The sequence below is a fragment of the Acipenser ruthenus genome, chromosome 7, assembly GCF_902713425.1.
Source record: "Acipenser ruthenus chromosome 7, fAciRut3.2 maternal haplotype, whole genome shotgun sequence".
Taxonomy (NCBI): Eukaryota; Metazoa; Chordata; class Actinopteri; order Acipenseriformes; family Acipenseridae; genus Acipenser; species Acipenser ruthenus.
Genome location: NC_081195.1, coordinates 22,493,106 through 22,514,166, shown reverse-complemented (window position 1 = coordinate 22,514,166; position 21,061 = coordinate 22,493,106). Strand labels below are relative to the sequence as shown.

At 42.2% G+C, this 21,061-nt stretch overlaps 2 protein-coding genes across 4 annotated transcripts; both read left to right on the top strand.

Annotated features, from left to right (window-relative positions):
* The first annotated feature begins 571 nt into the window (after positions 1-571).
* LOC117416182 (synaptosomal-associated protein 25-like) lies at positions 572-12,725 on the top strand. 2 transcript variants are annotated; one of them, XM_034027257.3, is made up of 8 exons: positions 572-719; positions 7,422-7,602; positions 8,291-8,332; positions 8,536-8,584; positions 9,874-9,985; positions 10,893-11,030; positions 11,662-11,806; positions 12,086-12,725. In XM_034027257.3, the coding sequence occupies exons 2-8, from the start codon at positions 7,531-7,533 to the stop codon at positions 12,149-12,151; spliced, it is 624 nt and encodes a 207-aa protein (XP_033883148.2). In that variant the 5' UTR covers positions 572-719; positions 7,422-7,530; the 3' UTR covers positions 12,152-12,725. The 2 variants fall into 2 exon arrangements, with proteins under 2 accessions (XP_033883148.2, XP_058882631.1); XM_059026648.1 differs by lacking the exon at positions 572-719 and adding an exon at positions 4,834-5,362.
* Positions 12,726-14,728: 2,003 nt separating this feature from the next.
* Positions 14,729-20,601, top strand: zgc:153990 (uncharacterized protein LOC768125 homolog). Of its 2 annotated transcripts, none has more exons than XM_059026647.1 (5): positions 14,729-14,925; positions 15,770-15,966; positions 16,846-17,304; positions 17,759-17,815; positions 18,179-20,601. In XM_059026647.1, the coding sequence occupies exons 2-5, from the start codon at positions 15,831-15,833 to the stop codon at positions 18,607-18,609; spliced, it is 1,083 nt and encodes a 360-aa protein (XP_058882630.1). In that variant the 5' UTR covers positions 14,729-14,925; positions 15,770-15,830; the 3' UTR covers positions 18,610-20,601. The 2 variants fall into 2 exon arrangements, with proteins under 2 accessions (XP_058882630.1, XP_033881328.3); XM_034025437.3 differs by having other exon boundaries at positions 15,766-15,966.
* The last annotated feature ends 460 nt before the right edge of the window (positions 20,602-21,061 follow it).

The window sequence follows — 21,061 nt, the reverse complement described above, 5'->3', positions numbered from 1 at the left end:
TGTGACCCTGAGCAAGTCACTTCACCCCCTTGTGCTCCGTCTTTCGGGAGAGACGTAGTTGTAAGTGACTCTGCAGCTGATGCATAGTTCACACACCCTAGTCTCGTATCTTGTAAAGTGCTTTGTTATGGTGGTCCACTATGAAAGGCGCTATATAAAGATTATTATAAGAGCTAAATAACGAATACAGTAAATAATCGCGAGTTCGACGATCGTCGAAGAGTAAAATCATGTGCAAGATACGGATACCATCTATATCACATTGCGGGCGTTTCTATTATTTTGCCCATTTCTTTATGTACACCTAGGTTTGTACTGTAATACCACATTTAAAAAAAAAACAAAGAAGAAAAACTCGTTACAAGATTAAACATTACGAAACGCACAACGGAGGGAAGTTTTTATATCAAGTTTTAAATTAAAAACCCTGGCCCCTTTTTGTAACGTATGAAAACACTCATAATAATGCGACCGCTATTACATTATTTTGCCCTGAAATATTTCTGCTGAACGCGTAGAGAATAATTTTTTTACGGTTGTACTCTAAACACACGAGCAAGTTACCTAAGCAACCAGTGTCCCACCACCTGAGGGCCGGACAAACATCGGCAATCAGCCAATGAGAGCGCGGAGGTAGGAAACGGGGCGGGTGCTGTATTTTACCTGAGTCAAAGGGGATGCTGAAATGAAATCTGAGCTTGCAGAGAAGCGACCAGCAGGTAAGAATTATTTAATGTGTGTTTCATACATATAGCAGGAGAATATTAATTGAATGCATTCCTTTTTTCCTTTAATGCGATTTACTATTTAAATAAAACTTCCAAACTTATTTAAATTAATAATGTAGGACCAACGGGAAAATACAATATATGATTGGACACGGTAAACGTTGATGTTATTAATTTGTGTCTGAGAAATGCCTTTGCTGGTTTTTGTTATTGTAAAGCACAAAAATTTACATCTTCTAATCGCAATTCTTTTTTTTTTTTTTTTTTTTTTTTAATAATTTGAATAAGCTGTTTTAAGTATTGACGCTATTTTGTATTGTTGTCGGTAATAATTGTAGCGCTCACAAAATACATTGCTTTACATGCAGGCTATTAAAACATGAATTTTAAACCATAATTGTAAACTATATATGAACTATATTCGTTTTACTGCTCTGTACACAATAGGCTTATTCTAGCGTATATCATAGCTACATTCTATTTATAAGAAAATCTAGATAATATATTGTCACATCAATCTATAACCATGTGACGCAACTCAATTAACTTGCCGCTTTAATATAACTTAATAAACATTTTCTAAATGAAGCGTACACTGTGCTGCTTGTGACGCACAATCCTGCTAAAATATCACTCAATAATGGCGAACTTTATACATTAGTTCTACCGGTGAGATATATTTGTTTTGGCACATGAATAAGATTAATTATGTCCATATCTTTGTATTACTTTAGTAAATATTTAATACGTCTACTTGTAGTATATTTCGTTATTTATTTAACTATTATTAACACGTGGCCACTCGTTTCGTGTATTCGCTGACTGAAAATAAACAAATAAATGCATGCATACATACACATATATAAATCAAATAAACAGCGACACTATGAATATATACTATATTATAAAATGGAATGGTTGTGTTTTTGTGAATATTTGTCTATTGTGTACTGTAGTGAAACACAAATCAATGTGCAGAAATACACACATATGTGGGTGCGTGTGTAACCGCTGGAAACTGTGAAATATCAACAGCAAAAAAAAAAAAATCAATTTTAAAATCTAAACAAAGTTCTCAATGCAACATACACGGTGGGCACGGTGTTTTCCCATGTTTGATCATAGCAGCCTTTTACTGTGCCGTTTCAGCGATGAAGGGAGTTCCTTTTAAAAGTAGCCCGTACCCTTTCTTGGTCACGTCTACGCATACTCGCAATCCATGCATTTCAAATACACTTTGTCTTGCAACAATATGACCCTTGCTGTGCATGTCTGTGTGAATTTCCATGACGGTTTGCAGTGTGACATCACACCGCGCATTGCCGTGGGTGGTAATGGCATGACTGTGTGTGTGTTAATTTTAATTTTACCCATCACTGTGCACACAGGTCGCAGTCTCATTTTATATTCTGATCGGATTCTTGCTCTCATCAGTCCTTGTTGGAGCGGTTGCTCTTTGTTTGGATCTCAGAAGCGAAGCATGCTCAATCCTGGTCTGACAGAGTTGTAGAGACACACACCTTCTCCTCCCTCAGAAAAAGCCCCATCTCTTAGAAAAGTTTCCCCACGGTAAAAGCACAGCAAAGCGTAATACAACACAGTGCAAGCATGGTAAAGCACAGAGAGGTCTGGTAAAGCATAGGCAAGCATTGTAAAGCACAGAGAGGTCTGGTAAAGCATAGGGAAGCATTGTAAAGCACAGAGCGGTCTGGTAAAGCATAGGCAAGCATTGTAAAGCACAGAGAGGTCTGGTAAAGCTTAGGGAAGCACTGTAAAGCACAGAGAGGTCTGGCAAAGCATAGGGAAGCATTTTAAAGCACAGAGAGGTCCAATAAAGCACAGAGAGGTCTGGTAAAGCATAGGGAAGCATTGTAAAGCACAGAGAGGAAAGGTAAAGCATAGGGAAGCATTGTAAAAGCAGAGAGGTCTGGTAAAACATTTTTAAAAACAGCAAACTATGGTAAACTGCAAAATGGTCAACTTATGATTTTTTTTTTTATCCAAAAACAAAAGTTTTGTTATGCTGCATGTTAGAGAAACACACTGCAGGCTAAAATAAGGTAACGATTAAATATTTAAAAACTATTGTGATGCAAAGGGGAGCATTTGGGACTCTATCTAAAACAGCATCTGACGGGAATTTGTGCATGACATGAATAATACATCACAGCAGCAGGTGTAGGACACTGTAGATGCTAAAAAAAACACAAATACTCACTGATATTTGATCTGTATTGTTAACCCTCGTATCCTCCGTGTTCTATATATTATGAATTGTGTTGCAGGGCTGTTGATCAAGACTAAGAAAACTGAACGTGTTACACCTGCCCTGCCATCCTTGCACTGGTTTCCAGTTCCTATTATATCAGGGACTCTGGTTCTGTTAAAAGTTTGTAAATATAGATTAAAGGCAATGGGGGATATAGTGGAGGCGATCACACTTAAGCATGACAAACTATACTGAGCGCATTAGATTCTGGGGAGATATGAGGGTGTCTGTCTGTACGTTTGTGTCGATCGGGCTGATTCACCATTCAGAGTGACGCGAGTGAAGAAACAGCTGCTTGGGTTTGTGTGGATCGCTGCTTTTCTTAGACTCTGTGGAGGAGAACAGCGATCCACACAAACCCAGGCAGCTGTTTCTACACTCGTTTCACTCTGAATGGTGAATCAGCCCGATGGACACCAGCCACCCTCGCCTGTGGAGAGCTTGATTCGAGTAATCAATGCAGTTCTACATTTCAATAGTCTTTAGCACTATCCAGCCATTGCATTGTGAAAGTGCATTCTGAATCAGACTGGCAGTGATCAGATGTCTATTGCTGGTGTGCAGAACAAACCTATATATATATATATATATATATATATATATAAACAGCCTATCGCTTTCATGTTTCAGTTTCTTTGTTTCTGACCTGCCTGGCTCATCAGTGTATGTTTAGTAACAAAACACAAAATAACCCCTTCAGTCAAAAGTATGTACTTCTGCTCTTGTTCTTTAATGACAATGAGAAAACAGACAATGCCGTATTTACAGAGACATCACCTGCCTCGGAATCGCATGCATTCCCATTATGCCTCCTCCTAGCCACATGATCCACCTTTATTAGAATTAGCTTTGCTTTGATACCCATGCAAGGGTTTTGCATTTCAGAATTTTTTAATGTATTACTATTCTTGTTTTGTTGTGTTGCTAATGAACATTGCTTAACGAGATAGCCGAGTGTTCCTAAATCCTGTCCTGGACTGGAGGGGGTGAGGGAGAGAGCAGTTCAGTCTCCATGCCTCAAGCCTCCCCTGGACTGGAGGGAGCACCCTTTCTCTTAGGGGGGTGAGGGAGGGAGGGAGCAGTTCAGTCTCCATGCCTCAAGCCTGCCCTGGACTGGAGGGAGCACCCTTTCTCTTAGGGGGTGAGGGAGGCAGGAAGCAGTTCAGTCTCCATGCCTCGAGCCTGCCCTGGACTGGAGGGAGCACCCTTTCTCTTAGGGGGTGAGGGAGGCAGGAAGCAGTTCAGTCTCCATGCCTCGAGCCTGCCCTGGACTGGAGGGAGCACCCTTTCTCTTAGGGGGTGAGGGAGGCAGGAAGCAGTTCAGTCTCCATGCCTCAAGCCTGCCCTGGACTGGAGGGAGCACCCTTTCTCTTAGGGGGTGAGGGAGGCAGGAAGCAGTTCAGTCTCCGTGCCTCAAGCCTGCCCTGGACTGGAGGAAGCACCCTTTCTCTTAGGGGTTGAGGGAGGCAGGAAGCAGTTGTCTCCATGCCTCAAGCCTGCCCTGGACTGGAGGGAGCACCCTTTCTCTTAGGGGGTGAGGGAGGCAGGAAGCAGTTCAGTCTCCATGCCTCGAGCCTGCCCTGGACTGGAGGGAGCACCCTTTCTCTTAGGGGGTGAGGGAGGCAGGAAGCAGTTCAGTCTCCATGCCTCAAGCCTGCCCTGGACTGGAGGGAGCACCCTTTCTCTTAGGGGGTGAGGGAGGCAGGAAGCAGTTCAGTCTCCGTGCCTCAAGCCTGCCCTGGACTGGAGGGAGCACCCTTTCTCTTAGGGGTTGAGGGAGGCAGGAAGCAGTTGTCTCCATGCCTCAAGCCTGCCCTGGACTGGAGGGAGCACCCTTTCTCTTAGGGGGTGAGGGAGGCAGGAAGCAGTTCAGTCTCCATGCCTCGAGCCTGCCCTGGATGCTCTTTTTCTGAAGCACTTTTAATTTGCGCTGTTATATTTGCAGTCATACTTTCCGTTCCCCGCTGTGCACAATATAATCCCTCTCAGCATGGCTTTACTTCCAGGGAGCGTAGTGCTCAGCAAACACGCTAAACCAACAGCCATCTCACTAACACAACTGAAGCCTCTATCCGTCACAAAACCACCTTCAATGCGAACTCAGCATTGAGTTACCAGAAAAAAGAGAGTTTCTTCACTTCATTAATGCTGATAGCATCTCTGATCAGTTAAAATAACTGAATATAATACCACAATCCTGACTTAAACATCGGGTATATTTATTGCAAATCATAACAAATTGTTTTCTTTCTATTCTTATTGTGACTTCATAGGAGTTGATACACCTGGAAATTTAAGAAAGAAAGCGGGAAGTTAATTTCTAAACATGCATTCCCTACGGTTGATCCATTCGTAAATTCAACAGGTATGAGACTGAATATAATGTAGGTGGTTTTCCTTTAAATTTACAAAAAAAAAAACTTTTAAATGAGCGTTGCAGAAAGAAATAATGTCCTAAATTGATGTGCCCCCGAAAAAAAAAGATAATTACATAGCTGTCACTCCGCATAATAATCAGGTGTTACAAATAGAGGAAAGAAAAGTGTCCAAGGTCAGTCATTTCAAAGTAGTTACCAAGCTGAGATAATCACTGCACACATGCTCAGCTGCCTGAAAACCTTCAGGTTTAAAAGAAAAGGGTTTGCACTAATAATTATAATTATGAAGAGCTCGGAGATTTGCATTTGAAAAGACGTGCCATTGAAGGCAACCTCTCCTTGCTACTGTGTGGAAGAGGAGGGAGAGAGAATGATTTCAGCTTGCTTCCTTCATAACTAATGTGCTCTGGGTGAAGTTACTGCTTCAAAACATGCTTACCTAAACATGTTGTGCCTCCTCTTTATACAAGGAATAATGTACACCCAACGGGGTATAATGAGGCTGCAATTCTATCAAGGATGAGCTAGAATTCCAAACCTCCCACCAGCTGTCACAGTGACAGCAAGCGAATAGCACGACCCTATTGTATCGTGCAGGACGAATGTTATCCATGTGTGTTTACCCTGCCTCTGACATCCTGCTGACTGAATGGAGGTATCGTATTCTGGTGAATAGCGCCGCTCACAACTGTGCTGTTTGCTGTTCCAGTTTGGTTTAGGCAAATACAATGCATTATTGTCGTTATGATTCAGTGCCGTTTATAACAAGCACACCTCTCTCCTTCTCCACTCTCTCTTTCCTCGTCTCCCTCTTTCTCACTCTGTCATTATGCCCGTCTCCCTTTTTTATCTATTCCTCCTACTCTCTCTGTATCTCATATTCTCTCTCCCTGACCCTCTCTCCCCCTCTCCTTCTCATCTCACTCTGTATATCTTTCCCACCTCTCCTTTATTTCACTCTCCCCTTCTCCCTATAAATCTTACACCTCTCTCCCCATCTCTCTTCCTGCTCTCCCCCTCTCTCCCCCTCCTCTCTCCCTTTCCCCATCTCTTTTTCTGCTCTCCCTCTTCCTCTCTCTATCTCTTCCATCTCACACTCCCCCCCCCCCCCCCCTGGTTCAGCAGCCCTGTAATTCGTGTTGGAGTCCAGCTGCAGTACAGAGCAGAGTAGAATCTCTGTAGACACATCGATGCTGTGTGGCAGAAGGAGAGTCCGCAGCACACGGGAGACACACAACTCTGACCCAATTCTTTGTATCAATGATCAAGTTTCTAAGTTATAACACTGATGAGAATCAGTAGCCGAAACATCTGTCAACTCGAGTTTCATACAGTTTGCCTTTAGCAGGGTAATTGGAAATCTGGAAAACAAGCAGAGTTAGAAAAGAGGTAATTGTTCGCACTTTGTGTGAAGTGAATTCGTTATACGAAGTAATTTACAAAAAGTACAATACATGTGTCTGGGACCATGTAGAAAATTTGAAGTACAGTATTAAGAAATCTGTTTGATGCGAGTTTGTTTTCATGAGCATTGACTGTATAGGCTACTTGTTTAAAAAAAAGAATGGAGTGTAAAAGCTTTAAGGCCAGCTTAGTAAAAAGACCACCTCACAATTCAGATCATGACTGTAATGTTATGAAGGCTCAGGACACACTGCTGGTAATACCATGGTACCAAACAGCGCCAGATAGCCAGGGTGTTCATTAAAACTTTATTCTTACTTTTCAGAGCACAAAGGAAGGAGATTCTCTCCATTTCAGTTCATAGTTCTGATGTTTGTTGACTGTAACTCGTGTAAGAGCGTCTGTGTTTCTTTCTAATCCTGGAAACATTTTCATTTTGTAATTGATTCACTTCCGAGCTATGACATCCGCATCCTTAGCTTTTTGACTACAGAGCTAGCTGTTTAGTTGAACATTAAGACGTGCATGACATTGGATGTTAAGACCTTGAAACTGCATCCAGGGCTGAGCTGCCAAATCGTTACCATCTGTATAAACGACAGGACCTCGCAATAGCTAACTGTTTGCCGTTCCGTTTTGCAGATTTATTCGGTCTTGGATCCCTGTGGAGTGCGATCGGCCTGCTTCACACTCTCTTAGTCTCTCTATCTCTCTCCTGCCAGCCAGCTTGTCATTCGGATAAGGGAAAAGGATGGCTACAGAGACAGCCATGCCCACGGAAATGGATGATCTGCAGAGACGGGCAGATCAAGTCACTGACGAGGTAACAGACAGGGAAAATAGCCCTTTTCTGCTGCGCAAGCTCAACACTGCACATGCAAGCAAGAGTCCAGCGAAGAGCAGCCAGACAAATTGCAGAGCTTCAGGGAACTGAATGTTTTTAGTCTTTAACAAAGAAGAATCAGACTTGATTGACCATAGTCAAAACCAGGAGCAGAGGACACAAGATATGCATAGGAGACTTAGAGCAGGGGTGTCCAATCCTTGTCCTGGAGGGCTATTCCACTCCAGGTTTGACAGGTAAAATGGGAGCTACTTTAAAATCTAGATGGAGGTTTAGTTCAATTAAACAATTTAGAACAGGGTTGGAACAAAGACCAGGAGTGGAAGGACCGACTTTGGCCACTCCTGGATTACAGGGAAGGAGACACTTCTTCATACAGATAGTGGTGAGGGGATGGAATGGGTTACCTAGTCATGTTGCTGAAGGAGACTCTTCTTCACACAGAGAGTGGTGAGGGGATGGAATGGGTTACCTAGTCATGTTGCTGAAGGAGACTCTTCTTCACACAGAGTGGTGAGGGGATGGAATGGGTTGCCTAGCCACGTTGTTGAGGCTTAATCACTGGGATCCTTCAAGACCTTGAAGAGGTTTCATGTTATCTGGCAGCTTGGCAAAGCCCTGCTTTTTATAATGTGTGCTTGTTTTTTTTGTTTTTTTTTATCCACAGTCCTTGGAAAGCACTCGTCGGATGATGCAATTAGTGGAAGAGGTAAGAAATGGGATCCGGACCCTGTTGCACCAAAATTGTTTTAAAAATGTGTTTTTATTTATTTTGTTACACTTTTTTTTCACACTTGCTGGATTGAACAGTGAACAGTCCCCCCTCCCTTTATTATTATTATTATTATTTTTTTAATGTAATATGGTACAAGGTAAACTTTAACCTCTTCTGATTTTTTTTTTCTTAACCAGAGCAAAGATGCTGGGATCAGGACGTTGGTCATGCTGGACGAGCAAGGAGGTATGGACCCCCCCCAAGCCATAGCTTTACTCGGCCCCCCACTTTAGCACCCAAGCATAGGGTTACAGATCGGATACCCTCCCATGCTGCAGCGTCACCCCAATCTCAAGAGCAGCTCACCCCACAATGAATGAATCCTTGCTTAGGCTTTTGTTACAGAGACTTAATCCACCTGCTGTGGAATTAAAGCACTGTCTAGAATGGGTCAGGCAAAGAGAGAGAGAGAGAGAGAGAGAGAGAGAGAGAGAGAGGTTTAGAGAAGCTAGGACAAAGTCACTCTCCAGAGTATGATCCCTGCTCCCTGTTAGAAGAGATCAGAGTACAGTATGTTGACTGCTGCTCTCTCTTTCTCTATTTCTCTTTCTTTCAAGTCTGATTCTATTCCAACACTATAGAAATAAGATCAAAAAAGTAAAAATCTGAGTTTTTCTTCCTTTACGTCTTTCTTTTATTCATAATCTCGAATAGTGCCGGATTATAACAACCCAACACTAACATGAAAAAAAGTAGCTTAAAAAAAAAAAAACAGAGCAAAAGAAATGAAAGGGGCTGCTTCCTCTGCCTGCTCCAGAACAACTGGAGCGCATGGAGGAGGGTCTGGATCAGATCAACCACGACATGAAGGAGGCAGAGAAGAACCTCACCGACATGGCCCAGTGCTGCGGCCTGTGTGTGTGTCCCTGTGCCAAGTAGGTCCTGATTAACCAGGAGCCCCACGCAGCACTGACAGCCAGCCTGTCTGTCTCTCTGTCTGTCTCGTGACACTTCTGTCATTTCGAGAACATAAAAAAAGGGATCAAAAACTACCGTGGGATTGAAGTCCATGTAAAGACCCCCGCCCCCCCAGACGACTTCCAAGCTGTTTTTCTGGTAAAGTCCAATTTTAAATCGGACACAGCGCTATAGTTGTGATGAAAACACTACCCTTTTTTTCCAGTCGCTTCCTTCCTGTGTTACAGGTAAAAAGAACCCTCCACGTACGCTGCCTAACTGCTTTATTAGGACTAGATGGGATTTAGGGTTTGGTAATCTTTAGTACATCTCGTCCTGTGTAAAGACCCCTTATACCGTAAAATACGACACAGCCAGGACACAGAGTTCTTATATGAGGATTATAAGGGGGAAACCGGATAAGGCATAAAGCTTCCAAACCAACAGACAACAAGGCTTCTGATCCCACAGTGTGTGCGTGCGTTCGTGCGTGTGTGTACCGTGTCGTACCGCCTGTGTGTGCGCTTTTTCGCTGTGTTTTCTGTGAGCGACCGTCTCGTGTATTTTCCCTTGTCCAGAGCAACTGGAAAGAGTCGAGGACGGGCTGGACCAGATCAATCAGAACATGAAAGAGGCTGAAAAAAACCTCACCAACCTGGGCAAGTGCTGCGGTCTTTGCTCCTGCGAGAAGTAGGTGTCGGCTGGGTGGAGGGGTGCATGTCTGTGTGCTTGCCTGCCTCCACTTTCATTTCAGTCCAACACTGGGAGAGAAGAGAGGGAGGGAGATCTAAACCTCCGATCAAGAAACCTTTTTTTTTTTCAAATCAACCTGCATGTTGTTGTTGCTGTTATAGGGTTTATTTAAAAAAAAATACTAAACTTGTTATGTTTTACAGCAGCCTAAAATATAGTATCAATCAAATTGTTATATAGTTCCTTTCACTGCATCTCAAAGCGCTTCACAATAGTAAAGGCATAGCACAGTGTAACAAAGCACTCTGAAAGCATTGCAAAGCAGAAATATGCATTTAAAACCCAGAGTGTTTAAGAGTATTAAAGATTAGTGAGTCTACAGCACTGTACAAATGAGTGACACATTGAATAACATCTGTTTCTGGCAGGTTTTCCCTTATAAAAGTTACCCTAGTATTTTTTCCCTGTATTTTTGCAGTTTCCCTCCCCCCCATTGCTTTTTCCATGGTTATACTCTGAATTTACCACAGTTTACCGTGTTTATTAATATGCTTTACCACACCTCTCTGTGCTTTACCATGCTTTCACTGTGCTTCATTACACTTTGCTGTGCTTTTACTGTGGTAAACTTTTATAAGGGTTAGTTTACCTTGGCTAATTTTTTTAATATGCTTTACCATACTTCTCTAGGTTTTATAATGCTTACCTATGCTTTACCATGTTTGGTTCATTCAACTTTGCTGTGCTTTTATAAGGGTTAGTTTACCCTGTTTTTTTTATAATAAGCTTTACCATACCCCTCTGTGCTTTACAATGCTTGCCTATGCTTTACTTCATTATACTTTGCTGTGCTTTTACTGCGGGACTCATTCACAAGGGCTCTCTCCCCACCCTCCGCTTGCAGACTGAAGGATTTCGAGGCGGGTGGCGCCTATAAAAAAGTCTGGGGGAACAACCAGGATGCTGTGGTCTCCAATCAGCCTCTCTCCCGCGTGGTGGACGAGAGGGAGAAGATGACCATGAGTGGGGGACACATCCGCAGGTAACGTGCAACAGCTGGCTCTTGGGAGCCCATGTAAAACCTATAATGTCCATTCAGAAATAATACAGTAAAACCTGCCCAATCCAGCATCGCTTCAGACTGGAAGATTGTGCCAGACTGGATTACAGAGGTACTGTACTGTACCCTCCCCCCCCCCCCAAATTCATGAACTACAGCTATGACCAAAAAATTTAGCATCACCTAGAATTTTAGGATTGAGAAATGAATTAAAAAAAAAAAAAAAAAAAAAAAAAAAACTACTATGATCATAATTTAGATATTTTATTTAACATCATGTAATAAAAAAAAAACAACTACAAAATAATATCGGCAAAAGTCTCCCGGAAGCTGTAATAGTAGTACAGTATTTCATGTTAGATTTAGAAAAATGTCCAAAAAAAATTCTAATTTGTCAGTTTTTCGTTAAGTATATGGAAAACTACAAAGCGGTGTGCAATTCAATATGTTAACGTAACATAATACAGCAGGTTTCATTCGGCTTTATGAAGCAAAATCAGTTCATTCTACAGGGTGATGCAAAACTTTTGGCCAGAGCTGTAGGTTGCAACGCGGCTGCTGAATGGTTGCGCTGTGTGTGTGTGTGTGTGTGTGTGTGTGTGTGTGTTTGCAGGGTCACCAATGACGCCCGGGAGGATGAGATGGATGAGAATCTGGAGCAGGTGGGCAGTATCCTGGGCAACCTGCGGAACATGGCCCTGGACATGGGCAACGAGATCGACACCCAGAACATTCAGATTGACCGGATCATGGACAAGGTGAGACCCAGCCTCTCTCTCTCTCTGCCAGGGCGGTCTCTTAAACCTGCAGCCCCTGTGTGATTTCCTAACCACAAAACCAATCGCGCTATCATAATGTATCCGTCTGGCAGTGCTGAACCAATCTGAGAATACAGGGTGCAGAAATTACGACACAAAGGATTTGCTGTGCAGACTCACACTTAGTGACAATTAAATAAAGCCAAAAAGCGAGGGAAAAAAAATGACAAATAAAAGCTTTAAAACCTCCCATTGACTTGATTTTTTTTTTTTTTTCAGGCAACCGTCAATAATAGCCGCATCACAGAAGCCAACCAGAGGGCTACCAAGCTGATGTCAGCATGAGAAAATCTCAACCGATTCTCCCATCACTGAGTGTCTCTGCCACACACTCACCCCCTATAGAATAAATTCATTTTGCTTCATGAAGTTGAACGAAACCTGCTGAATAATGTTACGTTAACATATTGAATTGCACACCACTTTGGAGTTTTCCCATATACAAAATGAAAAACTGACAAATTAAAAAATGTGACATTTCTAACTCTAATGTGACATACTATTGTACTATTATGGCTTCCAGTAGTCTTTTTGCGATATAATTTAGTAGTTTTTTTTTTTATTTATTATTATTATTATTATTATTATTATTATTATTATTACATGATGTTAAATAAAAGATCTCAAATTATGCTTATGTAGTTTTTTTTTATTTTTAATTATGTCTCAATCCTAAAATTCTAGGTGATACAATACTTTATATTAAATGCACATTTTAATATATTTCAATGATATTTTAAACTGGCACACAGTGCCTCCCTGTGGCCCCCTGTGGTGTTACTGGTTTTCAGCCGGCTGTACTGGTTTTGGTGGTTTGGTGCTGGCTCAGGAGCTGGTTAAACTAACCCTACAAAATAAGAAGCCCATTAAAAATCTTTTTACTGTCAATTTCTAAAGTCAACTGTTTGTTGTCTGCATTCCTAAATTGATCGGTTTGCTATAAACCTTGTATGGGATTTTATATACCTTTTGGGTGCCCACGAAGCCCTTATAAAACTTTACCCTCATCAGCGTAATAATTACAGTGAAAGCATGGTGAAGTACAGAGAGCTGTGGTAAAGCACAGAGAGGTCTGGTAAAGCATAGGGAAGCATTGTAAAGCACAGAGAGGGATGGTAAAGTATAGGGAAGCATTGTAAAGCACAGAGAGGGATGGTAAAGCATAGGGAAGCATTGTAAAGCACAGAGAGGGATGGTAAAGCATAGGCAAGCATTGTAAAGCACAGAGAGGTCTGGTAAAGCAGAGGCAAGCATTGTAAAGCACAGAAAGGTCTGGTAAAGCATAGGGAAGCATTGTAAAGTACAGAGGTCTGGTAAAGCATAGGGAAGCATTGTAAAGCACAGAGAGGTCTGGTAAAGCATAGGGAAGCATTGTAAAGCACAGGCAAGCATTGTAAAGCACAGGGAAGCATTGTAAAGCACAGAGAGGTCTGGTAAAGCACAGGGAAGCATTGTAAAGCACAGAGAGGTCTGGTAAAGCACAGGGAAGCATTGTAAAGCACACAGAGGTATGGTAAAGCATAGGCAAGCATTGTAAAGCACAGAGAGGTCTGGTAAAGCACAGGGAAGCATTGTAAAGCACAGGGAAGCATTGTAAAGCACAGAGGTATGGTAAAGCATAGGCAAGCATTGTAAAGCACAGAGAGGTCTGGTAAAGCATAGGGAAGCATTGTAAAGCACAGAGAGGTCTGGTAAAGCATAGGGAAGCATTGTAAAGCACAGAGAGTTCCGGTAAAGCATAGGGGAGCATTGTAAAGCACAGAGAAGTCTGGTAAAGCATAGGCAAGCATTTTAAAGAACAGGGAAGCATTGTAAAGCACAGAGAGGTCTGGTAAAGCATAGGGAAGCATTGTAAAGCACAGAGAGGTCTGGTAAAGCATAGGGAAGCATTGTAAAGCACAGAGATGTCTGGTAAAGCACAGGGAAGCATTGTAAAGCACAGAGAGGTCTGGTAAAGCATAGGGAAGCATTGTAAAGCACAGAGAGGTCTGGTAAAGCATAGGGAAGCATTGTAAAGCACAGAGAGGTCTGGTAAAGCACATTAAAAAAACAAACCATGGTAAACTAACCCTTATACAAGTTTCCCATAATAAAATCATTAAAACATGTTTTAATAAAGCACAGTGAAAGCCTTATAAAGAATAGCAAGGTATGGTGAAGCATATTTTTTTAAAAATGACAAACCAGGGTAAACTATGGTAAATGCATAGTATATGATATAACAAAAGCATAGTAGAAATGCAAAAATTACCGTGGTAAATTCCATTAAATCACCTTTGTCATTTCTTACAAGAAAATAAGTACTGGTACATATTTTTTTTCACTGTTTCATTATTCCAATTAATTCCTTGCCCTAACTTCCAATGTGATTTCTATTTTTCTTTCTATCGCTGTTATTATGCTTCTCGCTATGTATGAATCTTTCACGAATTCTGTATTACTATTCTGTACACTGCGATTATATCGGCGTGCACTGGCGTAACTCAATTGCAACATCACCAGAAACACACGATCGTTTAATACCACAAAACCGCAGCGCGTGGACAAAAAAAAAGTGCTGTCTGATATTATTAAAATCCACACACACTGCAACATTACTGAATGTCTGTAAGGATTAAAATGAAATTTAAAGTTGCACAGGCAACGTCTCAGCGACCTGAGCTATGCTATTAAAAATATATTTCAGCTGGACAAACAAAGTAATTCAATATATTTCCTATTCAACAATAATGCTACTGTATCGCTCGCCTACAAATTCACATAATTGCCTTTTGTCAATAAGGGCTGCGCATGCGCACTACTTTACGGTTGTTTTTTTTTTTAAATGTTGTTTTTGTTTAGTTTTTCTGGGAAACTTGCGTAGGCTGAGCTTTGGAGAGCAGTGGCATTAGCGTATCCTGGTAAAACTTCGTAGATGCTGCGTTTGCTTCCCCGTGGGATAAATGCAATACCTTTCTCTGAGTCTGCGCAACGCAGCCGGGCAATTTTTACGAAGTTTTCTGCATTCGGGTCTTCGTACAAAGAAAAAAAAAAACGACTCGATTTCCGTCGCCAAACTGGTACGGTAATTTTAAACAAACATCAAAACGTTTTAAGTATTGTGCATGCTTTGTAATTTATAAGGGATGGGGGTGTTTTAAAAGCAACGTAACCATATTAGCAATTATTTGTCTGTACGTGATTTCCGTCCGTGGTCTAAAGGGGAAACTGACCAGACAATAATTGTGCCCAGAAAATAAAATACAAAAAATAAATAAGCCAAAATTCTGTTCTTTGTTTTGACAGACTTAGAGGCGCTCCGTGGAGTTTCACGTTGCATTACCGCCGAGTTTAATATTTACAAAGAAATAGACACGTTTTTAATGGTGATAATGAGTCATCGTGACTAATACGCAAGTTGCTAAATTAATTCAGTTTTGTTAATATTTTTTTTAAGAGTTTATATACATATAAATTCAGAAACAGCACTGTATATTGATATAACATTATTTTAGTTTGAAAGGGGCTGTAACTGCAGTGAGTTTTCAGTTTATCAGTTTTGTTTCTCCTTCATGAAGTATTTCTAGTGACTGATGGATATCCTGTTAGATCCTGATTCTCATTGGATAGAGAGCTGTTCGCTATCTTTAGATTAACTATACTTTATAGATATATCTGTACTTTATAGATACGACTTACTCAAAAATGTTAACACCACTATCTGGCATTATCTTGAGAACAGTTCATCCAACTGAGATGACACTTGGTACAGACATTCTTCACCACAGTCTTGGGGTCCCAGTTCTTGCAGTAAATGGGACGCCAGGGAGGGGAGATAGGAGTTTGAATAAAGACAGACCCGAATTGTTACCAGGTAACCATCAGGTCAGTCTCCACACCCGTGTTTGGTTTCCTTGCAGACAGGGTGCCGATGAAACAGGAGGCTGAACCGGACAGGTGAGGAGAGAGACCGAGACGAGACACAATGTCAGCGTTTCACCAAGGCAGCAGCAGCATGCTCCGAGCCAAGCAGCTGTACAAGAAGAGGAAGTCTCGCTTCTCGTACAGCGAGATCAAGGTGCTGCTGGAGGAAGTGCATAGGAACAGGCACATCGTTGTAGGCGAGTGATGGCATTGCTTTGCTTTAAATCTTTGTATTTCTGCTTAAAGGAAGAATAGGATAATAATTCAGCCAAGACGACACTTTTTTTTTGGTTTTGATTATGGAATTAAAACAGTTTCGACTTAACCCTGCGTCGCAGCGTTTGGAATCCCTTGGTTTTGACTGCAGGGACTCCCTGTTGCATAGCAGTTTCACCCATTCCAGGTTTTACTACAAGCTTGATTAGCCACAGTATAACCTCTTATTGTTACACCAGTGACCCTACCATTCCCCAATGTATACCTTTTTTTATTATTTTTTACTATTCGGATTAAATTGGATTTCATCAAGGGGAAAAAAGTAGTTCTCAACCTTGAATAATTTTGTGTGACCATCCTAAATAAATTATAGTTTCTTAAATGCCACTTCAATAACCAGTTTTCCTTCAGCTAGGTCTGGTTTATGCAGAGCCATCTTGTGTGACCCTGTACGGATCATAATTACAATTATGTTGTAGTAATTACAATTACAATTACAATTCTACTAAAAAGTAACAAACACATGTTTACACACATTAACCTGTTTACTCGGTTTATTCTAAATAACCAAGCAGTAATAAATCACAGGTACAAATACAGAAACATGCTGTATGACTTATTTATTTCAAACAAATGGGGTCACTAAAAATGCTTGAAAACACGCGAATGATTCAGCTTGGAAAGGTGTTGTAGCCGAACTGCAAATCGATCGATTACATGGCACAGTCACAGCTACAATTGCGCAGGAGAGCCCAGGTTCAACTGCACAGTTCCATCGTAATTGCAAAATCAGTGACAAATGACGCAATTCCAGAATTAGAATTGAAGTCATTAGAAGTCTGGTCTCTTCCCGGCTCCAGGCAAGTTCAACCACGGCGTGCCGTCGAATCTGAAGAAACGCACGTGGGCCGACATCACGGCCCGGATCAACAGGGTGAGCCAGTGCCCCCGGGAGATCATCGAAGTCATCAAGAAGTGGTCGGACATGAAGTGCGACGTCAAGCGGCGGATGGCAGCGAGGTGCGCGGGGGGCGGAGAGGGGCCGGAGGAGCTCACCCCAGTGGAGACCATCATCCACCAGATCCTGCAGCTCACCTGCACACGGCAACACCACCCGCCCCAGCATCGAACCTCCTCCCTGGGCAGCGGCCTCGGCGCCATGGACAGAGAGGGGGAGACGGCAAGCACCGCTTCAGTCAGTCTTCCTGCCGGCGTAGCTGTGCCCGAGAGTTTTGTCACAAGTCTGACTGAGACGCCACTGCCTCTGCTCTCTTCTGCACAGGACCCAGCCCCAACTGCCATGTACTGCATTGCATCGCGTGAGTCTCAGGGTTTTAAAAAGGGTGCGGACCAAGTCTGCGTGTTTGTTCAAACACCTCATTGCTTTGTTTTGATTCACTGTGTGTATGAAATCAAACCACTAGAACTGGAAAACTTGGAAAATTGTCATACTAGGTAAATTAGTGATGGTCTAACTTAATTGAGGACTTTGATAGGCCACACAGGCAGTTCATTTAAAAAAAGGAACACAGTCACAAATGGTAAAAAGCAGGAGACTTTTTAGAAGTTGTTTAAGATGCCTGATTAAAGCACAAAGTGGTCTAACATCTCTACACACGACTGCCTATTGTTCCTGTGTCACTGATATCTGAACGGAAATTGAAATTGTCACACCCAGAGGTTTTCATGCAGGTGGGTATATAAATGATATACATGACAAATCTTGAGGTGTTCTAATAAATGTACTTAATTCTTTATTTATTGTGTTTCCAGGGCAAGAATCCACAGCATCCCCTTATGAGCTACAGTATGACATCCAGACTATCGATGGTAATGCTTTTATATATATATTTTGTAATTGTATGTATGTATTATAGCTACATTTTTTAGTTAACTTGGTGTGGACAGTCCTTTGCAAGATAACTATAAAACATTCAACTGTGCTACATTTTTTAAATACTTTAAGAAACTTTAAGTTGAATTGAGTTTCTTTTAGTATTTCTATCTCAGAATGGATAATAATAAACTACGTGTTTTTCATTTTTTACCACTTAATAAATCAAATCAGTCTAAGGACTGCAAGTTACCTGCTTTCACAGCATCATCCAATCAAAACACATAAAACCAGAAAGCGTGCTGCGCGCAAATCACACGCAATGGAAACTGACGCCTGCCCTCGCCTTCTGCTTTCAGATGAGGATGTGAAGTCGATCGATTCAGCAGGAGAAGAGATCAGAGCCGGGGTATCCAGAACCCCCCTGCCTTCATCCTCCGCTCCCCCTGCTGAGGAAGGCACCCCTCTCCTAGGGGGCTCACACAGAAGGGGAGCCCCCTGCCCCAGCCTGGCCCCCCGGGGCGGTGTGAGCATGCGCGAGGAGATCGTGCTCAACGCGGCCCAGAGCGTGCAGGAGCAGCGTGCCTCCAACGAGCTCCTGCGGTCCGTGTCGCGCTCCATGGAACTGCTCTCCGAGTCGCTGCAGCAGGCAGTGGAGACGCAGCAGGACTTCGTGCGTGACTCCCTGGCCCTGCAGAGGGAATCTCTGCAGGTGCTGAGGGACTTTGCCAGCGCCGCCCTCACGACCTTGCAGGAGAAGCTGAACGGACACCCGGCCCCGCGGCGCTGACACACGCTGCCCGCCACGACCCGCCAGCTGAACTGCACTGCAGGGGCTGCAAACCCAGCGCTAGCCCTGCTGCTGCCCCAAGTCCTGGGGTTCAGAGCTCCCCTGAATGAAGTCTGTTATTATTAATATTGAAATGATCAGGAGCCAGGAGTTTGAGCAGGCTTAGAAACTCACTCGCCCTGCTGCTGCTGCACCCAGTCCTGGGATTCAGAGCTCCCCTCAATGAAGTCTATTATTATTAATATTGAAATGATCAGGAGACAGGAATTTGAGCAGGGTTAGAAACTCACACTAGCCCTGCTGCTGCTGCTGCACCCAGTCCTGGGGTTCAGAGCTCCCCTCAATGAAGTCTATTATTATTATTAATATTGAAATGATCAGTAGCCAGGAGTTTGAGCAGGGTTAGAAACTCACTCGCCCTGCTGCTGCTGCACCCAGTCCTGGGATTCAGAGCTCCCCTCAATGAAGTCTATTATTATTAATATTGAAATGATCAGGAGACAGGAATTTGAGCAGGGTTAGAAACTCACACTAGCCCTGCTGCTGCTGCTGCACCCAGTCCTGGGGTTCAGAGCTCCCCTCAATGAAGTCTATTATTATTATTAATATTGAAATGATCAGTAGCCAGGAGTTTGAGCAGGGTTAAAAACTCACACTAGCCCTGCTGCTGCCCCCAGTCCTGGGGTTCAGAGCTCCCCTCAATGAAGTCTATTATTATTATTAATATTGAAATGATCAGGAGCCGGGAGTTTGAGCAGGGTTAGAAACTCACACTAGCCCTGCTGCTGCTGCTGCACCCAGTCCTGGGGTTCAGAGCTCCCCTCAATGAAGTCTATTATTATTATTAATATTGAAATGATCAGGAGCCAGGAGTTTGAGCAGGGTTAGAAACTCACACTTCCTTTCTCTTGTTCGCTCCACGGTCGTGATCGCTGACCCTCTTTTAAAGGAGTGCTGACCGAGGCTTTCAGATGCATTTTCTTATTCGTAAAGTGTTGCCACCAATCTGCTGTAGTGAAGGGACCCAGGAATCTTCAGTGCCCCCCCCCCCCCCTCCCCTTTAAAGGAACGCTAACCCGCGGCTGTTGTCAGATCCGTGTTCTTAACTGTCGCTAGCACTCCATGCATTATCACTGGCTCCCCTTTTAAGAAGTATAAACTAAAGCTTTCACATATATTTTGGCCAGGACGGTATTTTTTTTTTTTTGAAAGACTGGAAAATGTAAAGTAACTTTATATTTCTGCTGTTTCTAAAACGATGTGACTGTTTGAATCTTGATTTTTATTTATTTATTTATTTATTTTGCAGGATTCTGTATACTGTATACACCGATACACAGTGCTCACCCGTTATAACGTGCCCCGTTATCATGCGGAATCGGTTACAACACGGTAGGCTCGTGGCTCCCATTTGCTCCATAATGCCATTACACTAGCCCTTTAATAATCGTTATGAGGCAGAACACAAATAGCACGGTCTTGTAACTATGGCTCCCTACTATAGCGTTATAAAGGGTGAGCACTATATATATTTATATTTATTACCCACACAAAGTAATTTATTTGACATTTCTTAAATAGTAATAAAATGTTGCTACATAAACTTTTTTTGTTACATACTAAATTGAATTCATATTTTCCGCTGTCTATCTCTATGTCTAGAGCTGTGAAAATCCACGTTTGGTGTTCAGGTGAATTTAAGAGCAGCTCTTTGGTTCTGTTTTCTGCTATGGCTGGATCATCCAATGTCTTTACTGCAGTAAGGGCCAGCACCATCTAGTTTGGGTTTACCTGGCTATACACATCCATACAGCAGAGGATGCTGCACTTACTAACAAAAAGACACTTTGGGTCATCTCGTCTACAGTACTACAGTACAATGCTTTTTTGTTCCAAGGTCGGTAAAGTGACTCTGCACTTTTAAGAGACAGGTAGGTATCACCTGTAACTCAATCTGTGTTCTAAATAAATGATGCCTTTGTCAACAGCTCACTTAGCCTTCCTGGTCTTTTAGTATGTGAAGACGCAGATACTACACTGGTAAACAACATTGCTATTATTATTATTATTATTATTATTATTATTATTATTATTATTATTACTAGAATTAAATCACTGTGTCTCCAGTGTGCATCCTTCTGCACTGCACTGACCCAGCCAAGAACCCAGAGTAAGTAAGTATTCAATGGCTTTATTAAGAGGAAAATTCTGACAGCGTAGGTTAACGTTTTTTTGGGGTTTTTTTTTTCAATCCTAAAATTCTAGGTGATGCAACACTTTAGCTACAGTGTGTGCAGCTGTGGCCAAATCAATCTCTGTATTAAAACCTGGGGGATGGGTGAAGCTGCTATGCATGTTGAATATCTGCATATTCCAAACCGAAGTATGAAATACTATAAAAAAGGAAAAAATATATATTGGAAATATATAACAAAATTAAATAAATGGATTC

Bases quoted from the DNA above. Each gene is read 5' to 3' on its own strand.
- LOC117416182 (XM_034027257.3), top strand. From the start codon at position 7,531: ATGGCTACAGAGACAGCCATGCCCACGGAAATGGATGATCTGCAGAGA. The intron at 9,986-10,892 runs GTAGGTGTCGGC...CTCCGCTTGCAG, and splicing joins GGTCTTTGCTCCTGCGAGAA to ACTGAAGGATTTCGAGGCGG. The intron at 11,031-11,661 runs GTAACGTGCAAC...GTGTGTTTGCAG, and splicing joins AGTGGGGGACACATCCGCAG to GGTCACCAATGACGCCCGGG.
- zgc:153990 (XM_059026647.1), top strand. From the start codon at position 15,831: ATGTCAGCGTTTCACCAAGGCAGCAGCAGCATGCTCCGAGCCAAGCAG. The intron at 15,967-16,845 runs GCGAGTGATGGC...TCCCGGCTCCAG, and splicing joins GAACAGGCACATCGTTGTAG to GCAAGTTCAACCACGGCGTG. The intron at 17,816-18,178 runs GTAATGCTTTTA...TTCTGCTTTCAG, and splicing joins TGACATCCAGACTATCGATG to ATGAGGATGTGAAGTCGATC.